General features: G+C 42.8%; 2 protein-coding genes across 17 annotated transcripts in view; one reads left to right on the forward strand and one right to left on the reverse strand.

Moving 5' to 3' along the window:
* Positions 1-22,708, forward strand: part of ampd1 (adenosine monophosphate deaminase 1 (isoform M)) — a 269,757-nt gene that overhangs the window by 141,776 nt on the left and 105,273 nt on the right. The window lies entirely within an intron of this gene.
* The window catches only part of agrn (agrin), a 245,739-nt gene that overhangs the window by 49,356 nt on the left and 173,675 nt on the right, over positions 1-22,708 (reverse strand). For all 16 annotated transcript variants that reach the window (XM_020089194.2, XM_069527083.1, XM_069527093.1 and 13 more), the window contains 9 exons: positions 16,632-16,829; positions 15,653-15,853; positions 10,237-10,379; positions 9,317-9,422; positions 6,843-6,962; positions 6,141-6,305; positions 4,366-4,509; positions 2,117-2,241; positions 1,881-1,986 (listed from right to left, as the gene is read on the reverse strand). In XM_020089194.2, coding sequence (XP_019944753.2) covers positions 1,881-1,986; positions 2,117-2,241; positions 4,366-4,509; positions 6,141-6,305; positions 6,843-6,962; positions 9,317-9,422; positions 10,237-10,379; positions 15,653-15,853; positions 16,632-16,829 — 1,308 coding nt within the window. The remainder of the gene's footprint in view (positions 1-1,880; positions 1,987-2,116; positions 2,242-4,365; positions 4,510-6,140; positions 6,306-6,842; positions 6,963-9,316; positions 9,423-10,236; positions 10,380-15,652; positions 15,854-16,631; positions 16,830-22,708) is intronic.

Here is a 22,708-nt window from a genome sequence, read left to right on the forward strand (position 1 = left end):
CCAACACTGCGCCCCCCACAAATAAATGTTGTCACCAGCTGCCCAGCAGTAGTCACACTCTGCGGAATAATAAAAACTTGTGAGGAACCAATGATGTAAAAAAAAAAGATCAATATTCACACATTAAGCCCTTGGCATTGCTTTCTTTTCAAACTATATAGCAGCTTGCTGAGCATTAGCATGCCACAGCGCTGAGGCTGGGCGTCTGGAAGCGCCGCATGTAAGCAGTGGGAGGGAGGGCGAGCAGGGCTGCAGAGTGGCGAGGGGTGGAGGCAGAGCAAATGCTAATTCGCACCCAGCCACACGTGAAATGAGCTCGAGATCTAACCCCCGAGCCGACAGCAGCGGCGGAGCAGCTACCCGCGGTGCGACCGTGTCCGGGAGTAAAAAATTAAAAGATCCTCTGTGGCTGTCGGTGGTCCCGAGTGCTCGCCTGTCTCTTCCTCCCCCGAGAGCTCGATAGAGAAAATGTCTTCTTGCCTTCTCTGAGCTGCAATGTTGGGCGAGGGATTACATACAACCCACATCCCTATTGCCAGGCAACAGAGGAATGTGAAACAACACTGGATTCTGGCACCTTTTGCTGGTAACCCACGGCAGTGAATTTCTAATAACCAGATGTTCGGGGACTTATCAAAGCCTTGTTGATCTCTCGCTGAGCATAGTTCTTTTTTAAAATTTGCGTACCTGCAACTGCAATTCAACATCAATCGATGGCCATGAATGTGGCATAGCTTGGGTTTGAAGAGTGTTGAACGACAGGGAGTCTGCTTTTTTCATGACAAAAGTATTTGATCTATGCCCACTGAGCGATGAAGTGAATGAACATTTTAACAACTGAAAATGTGAGACACCTGGCAGTGGATTGTGTCCAGAGCCACACAGCTGGCACTCCCCTCCTTTCGCCCTGCTCGCCGGCGGCATCTCTAGGACCCTGTTGTGACGCAAGCTGGCAGACGGCGCGAAACAACTTCGCTCTACACGAAAGCCGTGCCCCTGGCACATGTCAGAGCTCCTCTTACACTGATCCAAACAATGTCCAACGGCATCTGGACGAAGGTGCGAGAGCTGCACCTTTTAATCGGTACACATGTGCTCTACATCCACCGTCACACTGAAATAGCATTGAGCTTCTGCCAGAATAATGCTGCGAGGGGAACCATGCATTTGCTGACAGGGGGTGTGTGAAGATGAAGCCAAATCCCAACAGAGGTGCGACAAAGCAAAGAGGAAGTGTCACTGTTATCTACTGGGATTGCAAAACTCAAGCTCCAGTCAAACTGCAGAACGCCTGGATTTGAAATGCTACAGTATCTTACGCTTTCTTGTTCTAATGTTTCCCCTGTTTCGCACATGATGTTGCTGTCAACCAACCATTCACGAGAGGAAGACGGGGCTTACTTCACTACACTCCATGCAATGAAATCAGCTAAATATTTCCTATTTGATAATGTTAATCACAGAGATTAAGAAACTGCAGATTTAGAAACTATGAAAAGCAAAATTCTCAGCAGAGAACTTGAATACACAATGACTTCTAACATGTGACTTTGAGCTTATCCACTAATCAGAAATGTGTCATTTGCGATGAAAAATACTTGGATTTGCCTAATCTCTGATTAGAATCACTGCTCAAACTGCTGTTATGTGCAGGTAATTTCTTGCAGAAGGAAGCGATTAATTCAAGCTAAATGTTCTTTCACTTTGCTGTCTTTACTTTCTGGGACAGACACGGAGAGATGGATAGGACGAGAAACAGCAGGAGAGAAATAATTTGAGGTCCACAGTGCTGCTCATTATCTTTTGAACAGGGGGGGGGGCTTGACAACAGTTGGCCGTCTGTTCGAGGTGTGATGCATGGGGGTATGGATGGGGCTCACCTGTGCACTGTCCGAAGTGTTGTACTGTGATGTCCTTGTCCTGTCTGCAGGCTATGGTCCTCAGCTGGCACTGGTCGGCATAGGTCACTCCATCTGAGCCGCACACCTGCTCACGGTGACAGAGATGGAGAGAGGGGAGTTCAGAACACATGTCGGCCAGCCAAACAAAGTCCCTCTATGTATGTCGTAGTGCAAACTTGTGGATCAAACTACTTGTTTCTTCACACGGTTCCCACCTTGGTTTTGTTTTTCTCGTCGCAGTCAGGTGAAGGGCACTCGCAGTGGGCTTGGCCATTCTCTTCAATGCAAGAAGCTCCGAAGCTGCACACCAGCTCTTCACATGAAGTCGGAGCCTCAGGACCTGCAGAGGAAATGAGTTGGTGTTGTTGCACCTCCATATTCTCCTCCATATTACACCTCCATACGGTTGGTGGAAACTGTTGGGTTTCTATATATTAATACGATTTTAAGGTCTTGACCTTCTATGTAAAGTGCCTTGAGATAATTTATATTATGATTTGGTGCTATACAAATAAAATTGGATTGAATTGAATTGAATATTCAAACAGTTTACAGCAGTGCAGAGTAGCTACTTTATGAATTCTGACTTTAGCAGCTGTGTGAAAGTGTGGGCCTAAATAAAAGTGAAATTTGCCTGCAGATTAAATGTCTTAAAAATTACATGACTCTTGCTCACTTTTATTAAGCGAGCTAAAGTTCTGCCTATAAACAGCCATTAGATTGGTTTTCAAAATCTGTGCAGCATGATGAAATGTGAATGTAATCATACAAAAATATGAATCTTTTTTCTGAGTCCTCAAAGAATTCCTATACACAGCATTTTACCAATGCATCTGCAATTTTTCCACTTTTTGTAGAATGTCACACTAAAGATTTCTGATTTGGCCCTACCCCTGATACAACATGTGCTCCTCCCTCCAATCTACAGCATGGAGTTTGTATAAACTTAAAGGACAAGACTGCTCCCCAGAAGTGAAATCAAAGCATTTTTGCCCCCTGGTGGCTGGATTCAGTATAGGTCATGAATTCCGCCTCCTTCATGTTAGTTGATGTGACATGGACCAAATTAACAAGTCAATGTTTCAAATAAATTTTAATCAAAGATGGTTTCCATCATTTTCAGCGGTTCTTTTTCAGGTGAGTTTGGTTTTAATTCGTTTTTTGATGCTTTATACACAGGATGAACGACATGTTTAACAGCTGACACTGATGGCGGGAATTGGATAGCCGGGCTCTATCTCCAGATCACTAATTAGCAGCCTGTAGCTCCAAACGACGTAATCAGCGTTCATATCTGGGATATTTTGGGTTCATTTCTGGATAGTAGGAAGTGGAGACGTGTTGTTCATCTTTAAATAGATTCAGCATGATGTTAGCACGTGTAAAGGTGGTTTGGTGTCAAAACAAAAAGAGTTTATTTGCATGTAGAGAATAATCCTCATTACAGACAACATTGACCCGGCCTAACAGAAAACCAGAACCTTAATCATGGTTGAGTTTGAACTGTGTGAAAGAGATGGGGACAGGCTGAAAATCTGTATTTCACTACTTTTGGTGATTTTCTTTGCCACCACAGTACAGCAGTGGTAATATAATCATAAAATAGTCTAGTTACCTTTCTGTCACACAGTGTGACTTACACCTAGTTTCATAGACCACAGCATTTTCCCTAAACTCTTTTGCAGAGGTAGAAAATATGAGTAATGTTTCGTTTTGTGTAAAGGTGTGCACTCAGGATATTTTGCCTTTGATGTATTGAAGCCTTGGAAGTTGCCACCGCAGGAGTCGGAGCTGGGGAACCAGCCATCCACTGGCCAACTGTGAGCGTGGGGTGTTTGCATTGTTGCAACATTAAAGAGGCTTAGAGTACCCCCCACCCCTCTGCTCCTGCTTTCATGTGCCACCACCTTTTCATCTGGCAGGGTGTGTGGCACAGTGCCCCACCACTGTGCCAGGATTGCTGGCTTCATTAAGCGTTTGACTTCCTGTCGATATCTGATAGTGCATCTTAATCAAGGAGCAACAGGCTCCCACAGCATGAGCTCAACTTTGCTTCAACTTGATTTTTGCTTGTGCAACCACCGGAGCGGTTTTAATTATTAATCCAAGCATAATCAATCGTCCTAAAGCAGGAGTACAAACATCCACATTCAAGTGAACGGTCCAAAATGGAAGATGATGTAAAGAAAGTTAAATACCAATGGGTGACATTTCATCTGTCAGTTATACACTCAAGTATTTTCCCTAATCAGTATTGATTAACCACCCTGGAGCCAATCCTTCCTCTGCCGATAAACCAGATGGATGTGAAGTGCAGACAGAGACCTGGGAGCTGCAAGGCTGATCCATGGATCAGGCGAGTGACAGAGGAACACTTAAGAAGTGTGTGTCTGGATATGCGTGTGAGTATGTGTGTGTGGTTTATTAACGCTTCACTGGTTGCTTCGGCACGCTCTCTTATTACCTTTGTCGCAGCCGTTCATGCCCATCTTGCTTCCATCTGGACACACGTTGCACTTCATGCCTTTCACTCCCGTCTTGCAGGAACACAGACCTGACATCTGCTCACAGTCGTCCCGGACCGAGCCTGTGGCGTCGCAGTTACATGCTGCCGTGGAGAGAAAGAGGCAAAAAGGGGGAGAGAAATTGATGAGGAAAAAAAAAGCAGCAATTCGGGACGGTGACAGAAAGAGGAATTATTACATTTAAAATGAGTTTGAGGTGACCTAAGCCTGTGAACCAAGTTACATTGGTGTCTGAGAGTCAAGGGTTAGGAACAGTTCATCCAGCCTTAGGAGAAACTGAGAGAGGAGGAGGAGGAATATGTAACAGAAACTCCAGAAAACAACCATAGGGAAGGACATCGACCCCATCATAGAATCAATGATGTGTGTTGTTTTTCTGCTCTCAAGCTGATGCTGGTTTTGGTGTGCTGTCTGCTGTGTTGTTGTGTGAGTGTGTGTGTGTAAACCTTGTTAAGGTCAGGCCATGGGTGAGGCACCTGCAGGCTCCCCGCTGCTGACTGAAAATACCCTGCGGCTTTGGAAGCGAATGTCCTATGATACCTCAGCGGCAGGGTACGAGCTGGTCACCGTATTGCATTACGCAAGACAAACAAGGGTCAATGACCCGAGTGTTCACTCGAATACAAATGAATACAGACCATTCAGTACAGTTATGACATGACTGAAGGGCATATAAGCCACTATTAAATTGTAGTTTAGCTGCTTGGTATTGTAGTTTTTTACTGTCTAACACTTCATAGATATTAATCTTAATCTTGAACACTTTGGCTCCAAGGCATTGTCATGAATTTAGTGAGAAATTCATTTTCCCATTAGGATTTGTTTTCTTGAGTATCACTGTGGATTTTTTCACTAACCAGGTCCAGGTTTTAATATGTGTGTGTCAAATGCTTTTTGGATCCATCCCACTACACTGTGGGTAAGGATTAAAAAGGCAATTTCTGTCTTTGTGCAAAAAACTAGTTTCAATATAAAAATAATATAATATCAGAGAGATCAGTGGAGTAACTGTGACATTATTGGCTGCTATTTTTTTAATGAAAATAAATTAGTTGATGACCTACTTAATTAAATTGAACGAAACTCTTGTTGATAACATTTACAGTGCACATGTATTTTATACCATGTGCTTGTACTTTACAATACACAATATTTTGAACTTAATATTAGATCTGTTTGTTTGTAGGGTGGCACAGTGGTACACAATGGTTTAATTCCCAGTTTGGCCGGCACCCTTCTTTGTGAGTTTGCATGCTCTCCTCATGATTGTATGGGTTTCTCTTAGACATGTAGATTGGGGCTAGGTTAACTAGAGACTTAACATTGTCCGTAGGTGTAAATATGACTGTAAATGGTTGGTTGTCTCTGTATGTTGGCCCTGTGACATGCTGGTGACCTGTCCAGGTTGTACCCCACCTCTCCTCTCATCCAGTATCCCCATCCACCCTCAAAAGACAAGCAGTATAGAAAATGGCTGGATGGATGAATACTAATTAACTTCATGTTGTAGCTCTGTTTGTCTGTAAAACCTCCTGACATTTGATTTATGATTGTGGGCTACATGGATAACACTGACTCGACTTCTGAGGTCATACCCGAAAACCATTAACCTTTGACCCTCTACCAACTGACTGCTCCCTCTCTTGAAGTGGTGTAATGGTACAACAATGTACAAATGCTCAGTCAGCACAGACGCAAAGAGACGATGGCTTACGCGTGCAGCCGCTCATGTTCTCCGTGACAATGCCACGAAAGTTCCAGAAGCCCGGCTCGCATCGGTCACACTTCTGTCCCCCAACACCTGGCTTACAGGAACACTGTGCGGTGGCTGGGTCACATGTGCCCTTGTAGGAGCCATACACGTTACACTGACAGGTACCTGAGGAGAAAAATGAATGTCACTTTCAGCTTCTACTGGTTTATTCTGACTTTAACAGACTCAGCTGACTAGTGTTTACTATGTTAGATAATCTGTATTTAAGAATTATACATTTATACTTTGGCCAAGAATTATTCCAGAAAAAAAAGCTTTCAGATAAAATGTGCTTAGGTGACTTTCCTCTTTACTAAATCTCTGTATGTCCATCTTCATGTATCTGAATTTTCTCCATCCATACTGTATTCCCTCACTAACAGCTAAATGCAGAATTTTCACCTCCATCTATCATTCGTCAAGATCATCAGATAAAGAGATTTTTCTGTTGATACAGTGTGAGATTATCATAATTATTCCTTGGATTAAGATGAAACATTTTCTGCTCTGCAACTTTGCAAGTGTAACAGTCAAGGACAATAAGGCCTGTATGCTGAAACAGCCTGATAGTATCTACGTTTTTTTCCCCTATGGCGAGCGCAAGTGCCAACAGAACTCGGTGCACATCAGAGGGTCAAAAGCGTGACTTGAAAGAGGACTTACTGGGACATCCAGCCAGTCCGACTCCTGAGGCAGCCGTCATGTTGTCGGAGCAGCAGCCGTACACAGACAGACTGCAGTGCTGAGGCGCTTTCAATTCAGGCAGAGATGTGGCTGAAATCACTGATGAGGGAGGAACGAAAAGGAGAGGTAGAGTGGGGGGGTGGCACAAGGAGAGGGAGGAAGAACACCAACATTTGAGTGGGATTTAGACGACACAATTTCAGAGCAATGTAACTTTTTGCCAACAATGAGTTTGGCTCAGAGGGAGGGGCAGAGGTGGAGAAGCTGGCAGCCGGCTTCAAGATAACGATTCTATTTTCCCCACAATGGCTCAAAATCAGGAAGAAATGATTCTTCTACCTCCAGTGAAAACAAACAATGGCGTCGCTAGTGAATGTGCCGAAGCTGACATTTACCACCCACTAGGAGGCATGTTCTCTTTCTCATTTGTTCTTGTCTAATATTATGGAATTGTGCCGCTGCCCTACAACCTTCCAGAATTTTAGTTTATTCTTTTAAATAAATAAATGCTGTATAATGTGAAGGAATGTGCCAAGCAGTTTTCTGCCTGTGCACAGTGTGTGGAGAGCTTCTTTGTCTAAGGATGTGCCAGCCTTCACACCAGTGTGACAGCTCCGGATACAAAACTACATTCAACAAAATAAAAACAAATGTGTTCCCAAAACCTGGCACTTCTTCTGAAATTGGAGGAAAATGACAGAACATACAGTGGGAGGATAAAGGCGTCTGTTTAATGGTGGAGGCAAAGAAATATCATTGTTCACGTTCTCTCCAGGCTTTGGAGTGAGAAAGGGAAGTTGCAGAGACAGAAAGACGAAAAGCAGAAATCTTCCCCTTGTCTTTTTTCCCTCTGTCTCTTTCGATTCCCCTCCCGATCTCTTTTTCTTGTGTTGCTCATTTGAGCATTGGAGTTTGGAGGCTGGAGATACCGGGGCCATAAATCACAATGTTACTGGTGTGGATATGAGCCTCAGCCTAATGCTGATGACTCGGCTCACTCTTTTTTTTCTCCCCAGAGCTTTTCCTACTCCAGAGATGGTCTTTGGACACAGTTCATTTAACTTGCCACTTTCCTGCGCTCCATTTAGTTATCTGTACTGAGCCTATTAGAACAAGGAGAACTTTTAATTTCATATGTTCTTCCACCCCTCAAGGGTTTTTCCTCTTCAGTGGCCATTGTCCGGCACAATGCAGCTCATTGTGATGTACAATATTGCCCTCACGTTTTCCGGGTCTGCCGCTATGCTTTCTCTGCTGCAGTGACTGTAGCTAGACTTTTTTATTCCTTCGAGGGAACATCTGCACATATGCTTGTCTACTAAAGCAAGGAGTACTGTATTTATTTGGATTTCACTGAAATCCCTGGCCCAGAGTGAGTTTGCAGGCAGTTATAAAGAATGGTTTGAAGTGCCATAAGAGAACGTTAAAAATGTTTGTGCAGCAGATGACACTGTTGACGCCATATGCAAAACAGTTCCAGGTTTGTCAAAATCAGAAGTTCTTAAGAAAAAGGTTTCTTTCATGCTCCTCTAGTGAGAGGTAGCGTGTTTTGATTCTCTCCTACCGGAGTTGAGGTCAAGCAAAGTTTCTCCTTACATAGTTAACGTGGAGGGCAGTAAAATTCCCTTCCCAAAGATCTGAGTCTTTCTTTTCCATTAGCCAATAGGAGAGGAGAGCCCAGAGGTCTTGTATCCATAGAGGGCTCTTCAAAAAAAGGATTGATTATCCATGGATGGTAGAGAAGCGTGACAGTCAGTGCCCAAGGAGGCCAGCTTAGGAAGAAGAAGAATCTGTAGGGATGTGTGTGAAAACACTGGCAGCTCGCTCATTCTCACTCCCTCTTCAACTTTCTCCATCCTCCTCTCTTTTAGAGCCACGGGGAATCAAACAGCCGCGATGATCACACAAAATCCCTTAAGTGCCTTTTGCTCTGCTCCCCGGCCCGAGCTCGCATCGGAGACAAAAGCTCGCGAGGAAGAACGAACCTTTACTACTTAACCACAGATCTGACAACTATTCTGCCTGATAGATGGCACTCATTTACATGTACAGAGTGTTTTTTCTCTCTTTTTTTAAGTAAGTGGGGTAAAGTGGTATCCTGAGGGTTAGGAAACAAGCTTGTGAGCACAAGTTTAATGGTTTAAATTGTCAGAATGTCTGGCAAGGAAAAAGGCATCATTATTTCTATCTGTACACATGGGCCTGTGAGAGAGATTCTTAACTGGCCAGCCTCAGAGGAGCAGCTCTTTAACCACAACCTTCTTTTGGTTGATTTGCTTCAGGCTACAGTGGTCACACAACAGCAGTGCTGTCAGAATCATCATCCATCTACACACTATTTCTACCCCATCAGTGGATGAAATGAGTGGAGAAATGTGATGTCAATGACAATGAGTCTTGGTGAGGGTGCTTCTTTGCAATGTCACTAGCTGTGAGTGGTGTAATGCACCGACCTGCACACGGTCCCTGATTCTGAATCAACAAGTGCTCTTGTTTCTCACATCTGGCCTTCTTCAGCTCACACTCATTGCTGTAGTTTTTGCCATCTGAGCCACAAACCTGCAAAATAAAACACAACAGTTGAATTCTGCACAACATACGGTTAAATCCACGATTTAATGTCACACTTTTAATGTGAAAGTTAATTTGTGTGCATGGAAACAGTAGTCTGTTTAAAAATAAAAATGTACTGTATACAGTTAAAGCACAAACTGATTAAACAGCATTTTATGGTCTTCACAATCAGATTTAATGAGTTCACTTTATTTTTTATGTGATCAAAACGTATCTCCATGACAACAGAGGGAACTACTACTGTGGAATGAATCAGGATCAGAAAGAAGATCCAGGAATATTTTTCTCCAATTTCTTTAACATTGTGAAATAGACCTTCTAGTTTCAGGATAGGTTTTTCAGAAATGAAATTAACTGGAATGTCATAAATAACTTGATAGTATTTGAAAGGGTCTGGATATTTTGCCTCTTCTTTTGTTTTTCTTTTCCTTACATGTCACTTGAATTTATTGATGATCTTTTGACACCAGGGTCCCCATCATGCTTCAAAGATGGTTTCAATGGTAAATACAATATTATTGAGTCAGTTGTGGGATATATAGGTTTAAAACATCTTATAAATCTTATAAATATAAAGTAGTAGTAATAAAGTATAAACTTTTTTTCAATAACTACTAACCTAAATTGCTTTTATCCTTGATTAACTGTGGAGACGCTGTCATTACATCATGTGTCTGTTTGTGTGTTGCACTTTGTTGTTACTCTAAGACATAACTTTGACACTAATTGCATCATTAGCATCGTATTTAGGGATTAGACTGTGTGAGTGGTTATGGAGTGTTGCTGAAGGCAGCCGTACCGGGTTGTGAGGCACACTTTGGCAGGTGAAGTCACACACGCATCGGTCCTCTTCTGCATCTTCATCCCACGAGCCTCCAAATATGCGGCAGCGGTCTTGCCCGCAGCTCTCCACTCCGGAGCCTGACCCTCCTGAGCCACAGTCTGTTTCAGACACCATAAATACACAAAATCACATTAATAAAACATACAAAAGCACACAGGGGAGATTCCCCTTTATCAGCACATCAGATGAAGTGTCCTAGTTGCTTTTCTCTTTATGTTACAGCTACATTTATACACGGGGAACATCACAAACTGAAGATCATTTACATTTCCCTCATGCTGGTTGCAAAGAGAGAACCAGAGGCACTGCTGGTAAAACAAGATAATGACCCACCGTAGTAAGGGCAAGAGACTGACTAAATAAATTAAGAACAACATCTCTGCACCACCAGCAAGGCATCCTTTTCATTTCAATTAAATCACAGCCAAAAAGGGGAGGGGATTATTAACTTCAGCCTCCAAGTGCACATGGAGAACTGGTGGCCTCCTTTATGGGTGCCTGCTTCCCGATATGAGAACGCAGCTAATTGCAAAGTAAAATCTAATTATCTCCTTAAAGTTTCAAGAAAGTTGTCCCAGCAAATATTTAAGAGCAGCCCTAAAAGGCCTTTTATTTGTTTCAAAAGAGCACTTCTCTTGTTTGCTGATCAAGCCGACATCGCGTTCCTGGTGAAAGAGGCAGCAAACAATTATCACTAATCACAATGAAGGATTTGTGCCTTCACAAAACTGTTGTGATTGTTGACCTGCTGCGAAAACTTTAGAAACGATAACAAAAATAGATTCAAGATGGGGAGAAAAAAAAACTCTTTCCAGCTGCACTGCTTGGTGTTTCGTTTATGAAAAACAAATCGGGGGCTGTTGCCGAGTGCGGGCGAAGAAAGGGGGAGGATCCGGCTTTTGAAGTTGCAAATTTCACCTACAGTGGAACTCCTGAGGGAGATTATGGTGAATGTGTGTGAAGGCAGGGAATGAAAGCAGTCAGCAAGAAAGATGGAGAGAATATCAGACGAGAGAGAGAGGCACGTTGGGGGCTGGCAGAAAAAGTTCATTTGAAACAAATTTGTTATTCAAAAAGGAAAGAATGCAGACCAGCTAAAAGCTCCCGGTGCAGCTGAAAGGCTCAAAAACCCATCAGGTAATCAAGGTGTATCTTCCTCCGTCTGTCTACTTTTAGGGCTCATTCCACTCTGTATTGATGCCCCACTGCTAATGGTGAAATCAATGTCGTAGTGATGGAAGTGCCACTTAGCATAACCCATCTTCTAAAGCAGATTATGGAGCAGGTCACAGTGCAGGGGAGGGGCTGGGGCCAATGAAGCTCTGGCCTGTTCTTTGATATGGGTCATCAGGAATGGGCTGTGACAGCTCTGAGTGGTCGATACAGTGGGCTGGGACGGGTGAGGTGGAATGGTGGAGTATGTGTGTGGTGCTTTACACGATTACATCACATTAGTTATAATAACATTAGTTACAATAATGAAGCTGAAGCTTTGTGTTCAGGCCACATCTCCTGAAAACATCAGAACTTGTAAAAGACTCGCTCTGTCTCCATTTTAAAGCAGCGGCACCTCTGACCCTGTTCCTTTAGCTTGTATTTTGCTCTTGTGGCTCATCGATTGCGAGCCGCAGTCCAAATTAAACATAACATTTTGTGATGGGGCTAAAGGTCCAGTTAATTGCTTCCAACTGCCACTGACGGTATCTCAGATAGTCTGGCGTCCAATGTGACTTGAAAAGGAGACGTCAGCTGACTCCAGAGCAGAGAAATAATTGCTGAGACCCTCAGTTGGCTGACTGTGTCTGTGTACTGTACGCCAGCTCAGCAAGACAACAACAAAAGGGGAAATGCAGGAGCCGCCAATTCATATTCCGCTCAGGACCCCTTACAGAGACAAGATAAATAAATAAAAGAGGTAAGACATTAGAATGGAATAAATAAAAGTGAAGGGCGAAGAGGGGTCCTAATTAGCTGTTGCTCTTTCATGTGCCCACCACCCGCGCTGCCTATGAACCTTTCAATTAATACATCCCCAGCTAAGATGGCTGTATCAGCTATTCTCTCTGCTCTGCCCATCCGTTCCTTTTTACTCAATCATGTCAGGAGCTAGAGTCTATTTAGCCAAGGGAGCTCCATTAAGAAGACAGGATTCAGCTGCGGTGGGGAGAAAGGAAATGAATAGCATAAGAATAATGTCCATGAAAGACAGAGGAGAGAAAAAAACATTACAACGGGCCAAATAATAGAAGACGTGATGGGGGAGATGCTTTTGTCAAAGCTGTCCAGAAGTGTATGTTTAAGAAAGAAGAAGAGAGAAAGGGTAAATAGTAGAGGGAAGGCAAGAGGTGACCAGATTAGCTGTGTCAACATCAGTGACTCCAGAAGTCACCGAGATTTCTATGGTGCCTCTGTTGTCATGACCTGTGTGAATGTCAACTCGAATTTTATCATTAGAATTACGGTGAGGATCGAAAATGACAGCGGCATTCGCTGAGGGATGCAGTGTGGCGCCGTTCGCCTTTGTTTTCGCTCTGTCTATCAGTCGCTCACACGAGCAACTCTGGGCAGATGTGACAGTGAGTTTATCCAAATAAAAGTTCCCATAAGATAGAGAGGGATGGAGCGTCACCACCCGCGTGGCGGCTGCTTGAAGAAGGCACCGGGAGAAAAGAAGCTTGCTCCCTTAACAGAAGGTTACAGGGCATGTGATGGATGGAGCATGAAGGCAAAAATCCGCTGATCTCACTCCAATGAGCCCTCACCCCTCCCGGCCTCACACTTTGCTTTCTCTTTTTTTACCCCATTACGTGTTTTTTTCTTTTTTGAGCTGTGTTTATCTGATCAGTTTGATGTGAGGAGCGGGGTGTGGGCCGTGTATCACTGTGTGATCCCTCTCATAATCTTGTTTATTAAATGTCTATTCAATTAAAAAAAGGTCTGGAAACCCCTGTAGGTGATACACTGCTCTCAGTTGCCACTTTGTCAGTGTCGAGAAAAGGAGCTGAGGCCAGGCCTACCCGAGTGTGAAATTAAACAGGTGATAAATTTCCCTGTATGGCCAACAGTGGGAACACTGTCATTTTTCATTACTGCTAAATAAAAGGCAGGAGAAAACAACTTCCATTTTTATGCTCCGTGTCCCCCCTCCCTCCCCGCAAGACTAATGAGGATGGTTTTTAAGTCGGCTCTACATAAGAGAATTAATCACATGTTCACTCCCTCCTCTGGCTTATCTTAAATATGAAGTATGGAGAGGGGGTTGTGCACGCGGATGATGTAGAGCTTTGCTGCCGTCTACAACAGAGCCAGAAAATACAGTCTTTGATATTATATTTTGCAACAGGGTGCTGTATTAAACAATATGAACTCCTAATTTCGCCAAAACCTACCCCACGAATATCCAGGCGGGGGTGAATATATCAACAACAAATCTTTTTTATGGTATGTAGCAGAGAAGTATCCCACAGACAAACAGTTATTTTGAGGGGAAAAACAGCAACTTGATTTTTGATCGTTTTACAATCACACCAGAGTTCCTGTGGAGGGTGTGCTTCAGATTCTGAAAGGACTGTCTTTGTGCACAAAAAAAACATGACTAGTGGTAGCCCCTAGGGTGAAATTTATCGATTTCAGACGATCCCATCTCCACCCCTATCTGTGAAAGCATCGGTGCCCCTTTTGTCGAGAGGCACAATTTCGATGGAGAACAGTGCAAAATGGAGAGAGACATGAGGGGGCTGGATGGCAGGGAGCGAAGAAGAAGAAGAAGACAAAAAGAATCTATTGTGTAAGCCAGATGGTTTTCTCCGAATCAAAATGAGAAAGTGATGGGGAAAAAAAGGAGGACGTTCAGTGACATATGAGAGAGGAATAAAAAAGAAAAACTAAGCCATCAGGCACCACAGGCAAAGAAAAGCCTTTGGGGAGGTGGAATACAGCGTTTCTGCCTGATACCACACAACACAAGACAATGAGGACAGTGTGGGTGTCTGTGTGTGTAGTGACAGTGAGTCTGCATCGCGGGCGAACAGTTTCACATTTCTTCATGCTCCAAATACAAAAAAGGTCACTTGTCTCCGTCAATGAAACAGTGCTAAATCGACCACAAGGAGCTTTGGCGGCACCATTCGGCTCACAGGCCCCGGGCCAGTATGACAGACAATGGTGGAAATAAAAAAATGAAAAGAAAGAAACACCCCCGGCTAGCAATCAAAAAGGAAGTTGGTTCCTCTCATCTCTTTCTGCTGTGTTCTCCATCTACACCCTTTTCTTCTCTCCAGCCATCCCTCCTGCTGGCAGGTGTAATCTGCTCCCCTTCACACCTTGTCAGAGGATGACTGCGTTTCTCTGTGACGGCCCAACAGCCACAGGGGGAACCGCACCACTGCCGTCCGCATGACAACCAGAGGTTACCACGATGCGCTCCCTCCAGAGTCGTCCCCAAGACGGGGCGAGGGACTGTGATATGCTGCCTCGGTCCATCAGCGCTGATCAAGATGTGATTTGCACAGTAAATTAGAGCTCATTTATTGAGTTTGTGGGGGGAACATGGTGGAACGACGGAGCAACAGGCGTAGAAATCAGAGGATGCTCACATTAAGTGCCATCGGTCACACACGTAAATCATAATTGGATAGAAGGGCTTGATGAAATACATAACGTAAATTCTCAAACATGAGCTGGTATTCAATAGCTGTGACAACATCCCCTACTAAAAGCCAAGTGAAATGACTTGAGAAAGAGTTATGTTTCCTGCAAGGAAAATGGGAGCTTTGTCCACGGCTGGAAAGTTAATTTAAAATGTGATGATTTAAAACCTTTTAATAAAACTGTACAAGAAGAGTTTGAAATAGAGGAATTGAAAGGTAACAAACAAAGCAAATAAAAATGAATTCCATTAACAAGAAGAAGCAGCCAGAACTAAGAAGAAGCAGAACAGAAAACAGGGAGGCTTGTTATGAGCTTGGCTTTATGTGCTCTTGAGGTAAATAAAGAACCTGGCCGCTATCGCGCCTCTATTTACGGCAGCTGAGGAAATGGAGTATGAGATGCACTGATACACAAACAAACAAGACAGGCAAAGCATGAAGATTATCATCTCTAAAATATACAGTTGACCTGAACTTAATCAGCCAGAAGTCATTTCTGTTCCAGTAACAGGTTTTTTTTTCCTTTTATGGCCACGCAGTGACTCCCACTTCATCTTTTGCTGTGTTAGCCTGTTGGCAATCTGCTGGTGGCATATGCAACCATTATGAAAAATCCACAGATGACTGCAAACTGTATCACAGGTCAGTTGATAAAGATAATTACACCATCGCAATGGCTGACTGGTTAACATAATTACTCCATTTCAAAGTCCATTTCCTACCTTCATCACAGCTGCCGGGCTTCGCTACAACAATCCTCTTCTTCTGCATGCAGGAGGAGACGAGGAGATCACACTTGTTGTTGTAGGTGGTGCCGTCGCTGCCGCACACCGGCGAGAAGGCCTCTCCCAAGCACTGTGGGCACTCACACTTATTCTGGACACATCGGGCGCCCCAGGCACAAACATTGCTGCCACATGTTTCTGTATCAAACACAGCAGAGGGACGATTCAGAGCATGAAGGGAAAAACAAATATTCATGAAGCTAATGGATTTCATTCTCACCAGAACTTAAAATGCATCTCTGGAATAGATGTTCAAATGAGATCGGGCCACTTCTTCTTGTAACATACCCCTTTCTTAAAACTGACATACACGTTTCCTCAGTAATTTCCCAATGGAGTGTCCTGCAATTCTTTTTTTGTTATAATATGGCCTGCAGCTTTATGAGTATCCTTTTTTTAATATCCAGATTTAATTCAGAGCCTGAAAAATAGAATGGAGTACATCTTTGTCTAAACCTAGGATTCATGCTTCAGAATCCTTTATTATGTTCCATCAAGGAGGTAATGTTTCCACCCCTGTTCTTGTGTTAGTTGATTGGTTTGGTTGTTTGTTTGTTTCTGAGTAAGATTTTGCAAAAACCACTGGACAGATTGCCATGAAACTGAAAGGGTGTGGGATGGACCCTTTAAATTCTGCAGCGAATCTGGATCAGGGAGGCCAATACAGTTTGTTTTTCTTTAACTTTGTAAGACATGTTTTTTGATATTTAGTCTGATAATAATAATAATAATTCATGGATCTTGATTCGGGAATTGATTACTATAAGTGTGTGCAATTTGGTGCAGCTTGATTAAACTTAAGGGGACTACTGGGCCTAGGCAGAGGAATGTGCACTACTTGTTTTGTGTTGTGATGTGATGTTGAGACTAAAGAAAGGTATGGGACACATACCATATAAACATGTGTATTACTTACTGCACTCTCCTTGGCTGTTCACTCTAAGGTCAATCTGTTCTTTGCAGGCCCGAACGTGCAGCTCACACTCGCTGTTGTAGGTTTCGCCATCGCTGCCACACACAGGCTGGTGGGTCTCCACACACTCCGACGTGCACACACACTGTCTGCTCTGGGCATCGCAGATTGCCCCGAAAGAGCAGTTGGCACAAGCCTCATCTAGGATAGTAAAGAGGAAGAAGTGAGTGTGTTTCAGGTATTTTTACGAGTCAAGTCGGCTCTAATAAATACAAAAGATTTGGGAAATGTTGAAATGACAATTTTACACTTTTTATACTTCTTATGAGGCAGACCAAAAAATGGATCTAATTTATTTTGTGTCATTAATCTTAAAATGCATTGTAGTGGTTTTCAAACTCGCTAAAATGGATATTAAGTTGCAAAGGTATCTGTTTTTGTCATTCTTTGGTCAGCTTTGCACTTTGAATCTTCACATTTGACTTCGTCACTATGGTAACAACTATAATCTTAATACACTTTTTTGGTAAAAGTTTATTCAACAACAAATGATAACATTGATAAAGATGCAAATGTAATATTTTCACACAGAGTCATAATTTAACTTAAAAATCCTCAGTGTTTCAGAATTCATTACATAGACGATTTGTTATAAAACAATTCAATAGTTAGAATTCGCTGTTGTATTTTCTTAATGTTGCTCTTGGCTGGTTTATGGGGTTTAATGCACCGCAGCAGCACAAATACAAGAATTGCAGGGATGCAAAGTTTCCATACTGAGTGTAGAATTGATTCAAAACTTTATTGGATAGCAGATTCAATTGATTTGAATTCCTTTAGAAAGGCACACACCTGTCTGGTAAAAGGTTCCACAGTTGACATGTTGGAGCTTAAAACCAAGCCATGAAATTCAAAAAAAAAAATTCCCCACAGACAGAATTCTAGTGAGGAACGGATCTGAGGAAGAGGATAAAAAGAAGATGCTAAAGCACGGGGACGTTCCCAGGAGCAGGGTGGGCTCCATCACAGGAGAAACCACCCAAAACTACCTTTTTTTTCATGAGCTGAAACTGAATTACTGAACACACAGAGCTTCAGAGGTTCTCTGCAAAACTAGAAGAGGCTGCCAGAAGGACAACCGTCTCTGTAGCACTCCATCAATCAGGACCACAGACTATATATAAAGTACTTTATGGCAGAGTGGTTAGAATTGAAACTACTACTGAGAAAAAGCCACATGACGGGCTAGCTGGAGTTTCCAAATGACACTTAAAGGACCCTGAAAGCATAAAGGAAAAAGATTGTCTGGTCTGATGAGACAAGCGTTGAACTTTCTGGCCTGAATACCAATTGCTGTATCTGGTGAGGCAGGTGCTGCCAGGTACTCCTCATCACCTGGCTACTGCCGTTCCTTTGGGGAGGTATGGAAGAAACGCTGCCAACATTATCTTTTACCTGAGCACCAGGTACTGGGAAAGTGGACAGACATGAGTGAGAAAAGTTTCACTTTCCTGTTATTTACCACTTTGAAAGGTTTTTCACATCTATTCTACCATCCACAACGATTCCAAGAGTGAATCAGGCAGATGATTTTTACATTTGCTTTCCAAAAAACTGCCTTGAGATACCAAAACCCCCTTGAGGTGTTTTGGGGGGATTCACTTGGATCATTTTGAGAAACTGCCTGCAGGAAACAGCAAAGCAGGCTCAGACATGTTCAGGGAGCTGACTGATGTCACACGAGTGCATGGGAATGAAGGAGAAAGAAAACACGAGGCCTTGCAGAGAGAGACACGGCTCGCAGTAGATGCACCTCTCCCTCTGACACCAATTACTCCTCGAAGACTGCATTAGCGCAGCTCACTATCACATTCAATTAGGGCCAGGCTAATAACTGCTGCTGATTTAGCACTAATTGAGAGAGGCGAGGCTGGCCGCTGGAACCTTCCACATTATTAATCTGTTTATTACGCTTTTAGAGTCTCTCATTTCATTCATCTCTCCATCTAGAGCTGGCACCCACTCCCTTCCTGGATTTTGAACTGGTTATGGTTGTATATGACACTTAAAGGTACAGTGTGTAGAATTTAGTAACATCTAGTGGTGGAATTGCATGTTGCAGCTGAATACCCCTCACCTCACCCTCACCTTCCAAATGTAAGAGAACCTGTGGCAGCCTTCAGTTGTCATAAAAACTCAAACGGTGTTAAGTTTGTCCAGTCTGGACTAATGTAAAAAAAATGGCGACCTCCATAGAGAGGACCCCCTTGATTTAAATATAAAGTATTTAAAATAAAGGGCCTTTTCTAGGGTAAAGAAAACAACAATTCATACAATTTTGATGAAACACACTAGTGAAAACACCATGAGGATTATTTTATAATTCAATTTGTGCCAATAGATCCCTTTCACCTAAATCTTACATACTGGACCTTTACAATATAGTATGCTGCATGTAGAAGCAATGGACTGTATATTGTATACAGAATGATGCATATATGTATATATATATATGTATACAGAATGAGTGGAGTGAACAGGATCAGTGTTTCCTCTAAATCAATAAAAAAAATTTGGTGGGGCAATTATTTGTGCTCCATTTATTTATTAGTTAAAATTAAGGGAAAGACAATTCCTATGATATTTTAGCAAATAAGTGGCAACAGTCCCTTTCTTCTTTCAACCTGACAATGCCTCTGTGGGCTTTTCTGTGACAGAATAAATACATATAAAATATAAGGGTCTTTAAAATGGGGGGGGTTCCACTGTCGTTGCAGCAGCTATAAATCAGGAAGTGGCGATAGCGAGTGTTGTCCTTTATCAGGCACTGCGTCCTGATAGGAGCCTTGCTTCTTTATCAGCTCTTGCCCCTCGCACCTGGCTCTCCACAGTGCCTGATCCTCTGGTAAGCATGCATCACAAACAGACAGAAATGGAGGGGAGCTTCAGTTCAAAGGCAGGAAAAGAGGGGTGAATTATGGCCATTACTGTTAATATTAAGATGTCCACTTTCTGTCATCTCATTCACATACCTCACACGTCCGCCAGTGCAAGAGCCTCTGCAGTCTAACACAACATCAAAGGAAAATGCTTCTCATGCCAGGTCTGATAAAATCGACTACTTTATCCAAAAATTGAGCTGGAAGAGTAAACTAAAAAAGATTTGACCCAGGTAATCACCGTTTTTTGTTCAACTGCAGCTAAGCCAAGCTTTAAACCGACACAAGAACACTCGATATTTGTGTAGTGTTTATCACTGAGGCATATTATATGTGTGTGGTTTTTGTAGGAAACCATTTTGTTAGTTGGAGAATCTATATTTCTTAAGGGTCTTAAGGGTTAACACTGGTCTTTGTTTAGTTTAATTCAGCACCTGCAGATGGACCCACAACACATCAGCTACATGAGATGCAAAAAAGAGCAAAGTGAAGAAGGAACATCATTATCTAACACTGAGTCCTGCATTGTAAACACAGTATTTTGGTAGTGGCAAGAGCTTTAGTTCATCTTATTTTGTCTTGTCCCACAACATCCAGTTAAGTGTAACTGATTTTAAATAATACAATGTATTGTCTATGATAATAAATAGAATTAAAAATGAATTACATTCGGCTTGGACATGAGAGTTTTTATACAAACACGAACTTTGGGTCTATTGGGTAAGATTAGGGAGTTAGGGTCTAATTCATGTATTTAAAACACAAATATATCAAATATTTCCACAACTGAGTGAATGATTGTATCGCTATGATTATACAATAGGTCACTGCATCATGTAATTGGGTAATGTAACACAAAGATGGTAGTTATTTTACCAACCTGCCTCATCTTTCCATATTTCCTCTTGTGTCACTCCTCTAACTATCAAACCAAACTTATTTCTTTTGCTGAGGACCTGCTGAATTTAGCCAAGGTTCCCCAGAAACAAACACTGCTAACTTGTGATGCCCTGTGACGGCTCCCGTTGTTGTGTTTGATGGTACTGTTTATGGTTTTGGAAGCGAGCGTGAGTAACAGGGGCAGGGTGCTATGAAAAGTGGCCTTGAAAGTATGAAGGATTGAGTCATTGAGAAAGAAACCAAAGGGCCTCCAGCTTTACAGCGTTTTGTTGATATCCTCAGTGGGAAAACTTTGAATTGTGGCTGAGGGGGTCTGGGCGGAATATTACCTCAGGATTAAGCAGAAAGAAGTAGGCTGGTTTGTGTTTTGAAGGCTTGTGAACATGCCTGGATGATAACAACTCCCCTGTCGATGCCTGCCTGGCCAACAAACTATTAACTCTGCCCCCCACTTCCTCTGCTCCTCCTCATCTTATTTACCTCCGTCTCCTGGCCTCCCTCCATTTATTACTTTCCCCACCCTTTTTTCCTCTGCCCTCTTTTTTAACTGTTTCTCTCTGACCACTCTCACGCTGCTGGTGTGACCTATATTTCCTAGTCAACGGTGTATATCACATCCAACACCTGTGGGGGGAATTTGTAATTTCCCTATTTTTCAAAATGATTCCAGCATCTCTGCTCTCATCTGTTTGCTAAAGCTGTACGAATGGCCCTTTTTTCCAAGGCCACTGATATCCAGCTGGGGGGTCTATTAACCGAGCGCACCTCGAGCAGCCCACCTTACAAGGTTGCCTGCCACTCAAACGCAAGTAAAGGAAAAATCTTGGAATAATAACAAATGTCACTCATATCACTACTGGGTTGCATCTGAGTCATTTAGATAACCACTATTTTTCCAGCCCAGAGGGAAGGAAATGAAATCATAGCAGCGCCCATGGGAAACTGAAGCCAAACACACACAAACACACATGGCTTAACACACGTTATATCACACCTTCTGCTGCCCTCTCCTAAGATCCTAGTAAAACTGACAGTTTATTTATTATAGTGCATTTGGGGGTATATAACAAAACAGAGCAAGTAAACAATATTAATATTTTTCTATGGCTATAAAACCTACACATATGAAAACATAAAAAGACTGATTCAATGTGGCAGAAAGAAAATTAAAGCAATAAATCTGGACAAGAACTGTTAATCATTGCCGATTAACAGTGTTATTATTTAGTAGTATATTAATAGTATACTCAGTAGAATATTTGGGGGTTCACAGGAAATTCTAACTTTATTCACCACTTTCTTCCTTTGCCCCTGCCAAGTTTTAATTCCAATACTTAGAATGCCATCTGAAAGTAGCATATATTATCCTCCTCTCCTTTTCTGCTCTATAAAGATGTATAGTGTATTAGTGGGGGGAAAGCCTGTGATAATTAAGTGAGATAATAGCTTAAGTCAGTCAGTTGTTATGGTGCTGAATAAGGTCCACGAAAGCAAACAGCCAAGAAATAACCAACATCATCATAGCCATCATTCCTCGGCCGGCTCCAGCCCGGCAAGCCGATGCCTCAGCATTTTTATGGCACCGTTGCACTGATGCAGGCCTGTTCCTCTGGGAGCCAAGAAGCATCCATAGCGCTGGAATATAGACAGGGCCCCACACTCTGCCAGCGCTCTCTGCCTCCCGCTTTTTAAAATAAAGACTATTCATTACTTCAGAAGGACCCCAGGCCGACAGACCTGCCATCAACCTGCAGTGCCGCGCACCAAATTGAATCCGCCTGCCCACCGTCGAAACACGCTCCTTCTCCATTTCCTGTTGGCATACATTCTCATGCTGGATTTCAATTTCGAGAAAGCTGCGAGGGAAAGCGTTCGCAATATGTGGGCAGGCAGAGAGAAAAAAAGAGTCCATCTAGGACCTCTCCAACAATCACACTTGTCATCTACTCCTTTTAAAAAGACTGCTGTTTGTTTATATGCAACAATCAGACTGGCTCATAAAAAAGTGAGCCACAAACTGTTTGCAGACTTCAGAGTAGTACCAGAAAAATCAGAATAATTCAGTTGTATTGATCAGTCTGTTAACTGCTCACCTCATCCACAAATACAGCGCCACAGAGGCCAACTCTATTTCATTCTCATTGTCGTGGGCTTCAATATGCAGATAAAAATCTGTTGTAAAACTGAGTGAATGAGGTAGCTGACAGAGTCGGGCCAAGGGTTTAATAACTCCTGCACTCC

Source organism: Paralichthys olivaceus, chromosome 6 (assembly GCF_024713975.1).
Source record: "Paralichthys olivaceus isolate ysfri-2021 chromosome 6, ASM2471397v2, whole genome shotgun sequence".
NCBI classification, from domain to species: domain Eukaryota; kingdom Metazoa; phylum Chordata; class Actinopteri; order Pleuronectiformes; family Paralichthyidae; genus Paralichthys; species Paralichthys olivaceus.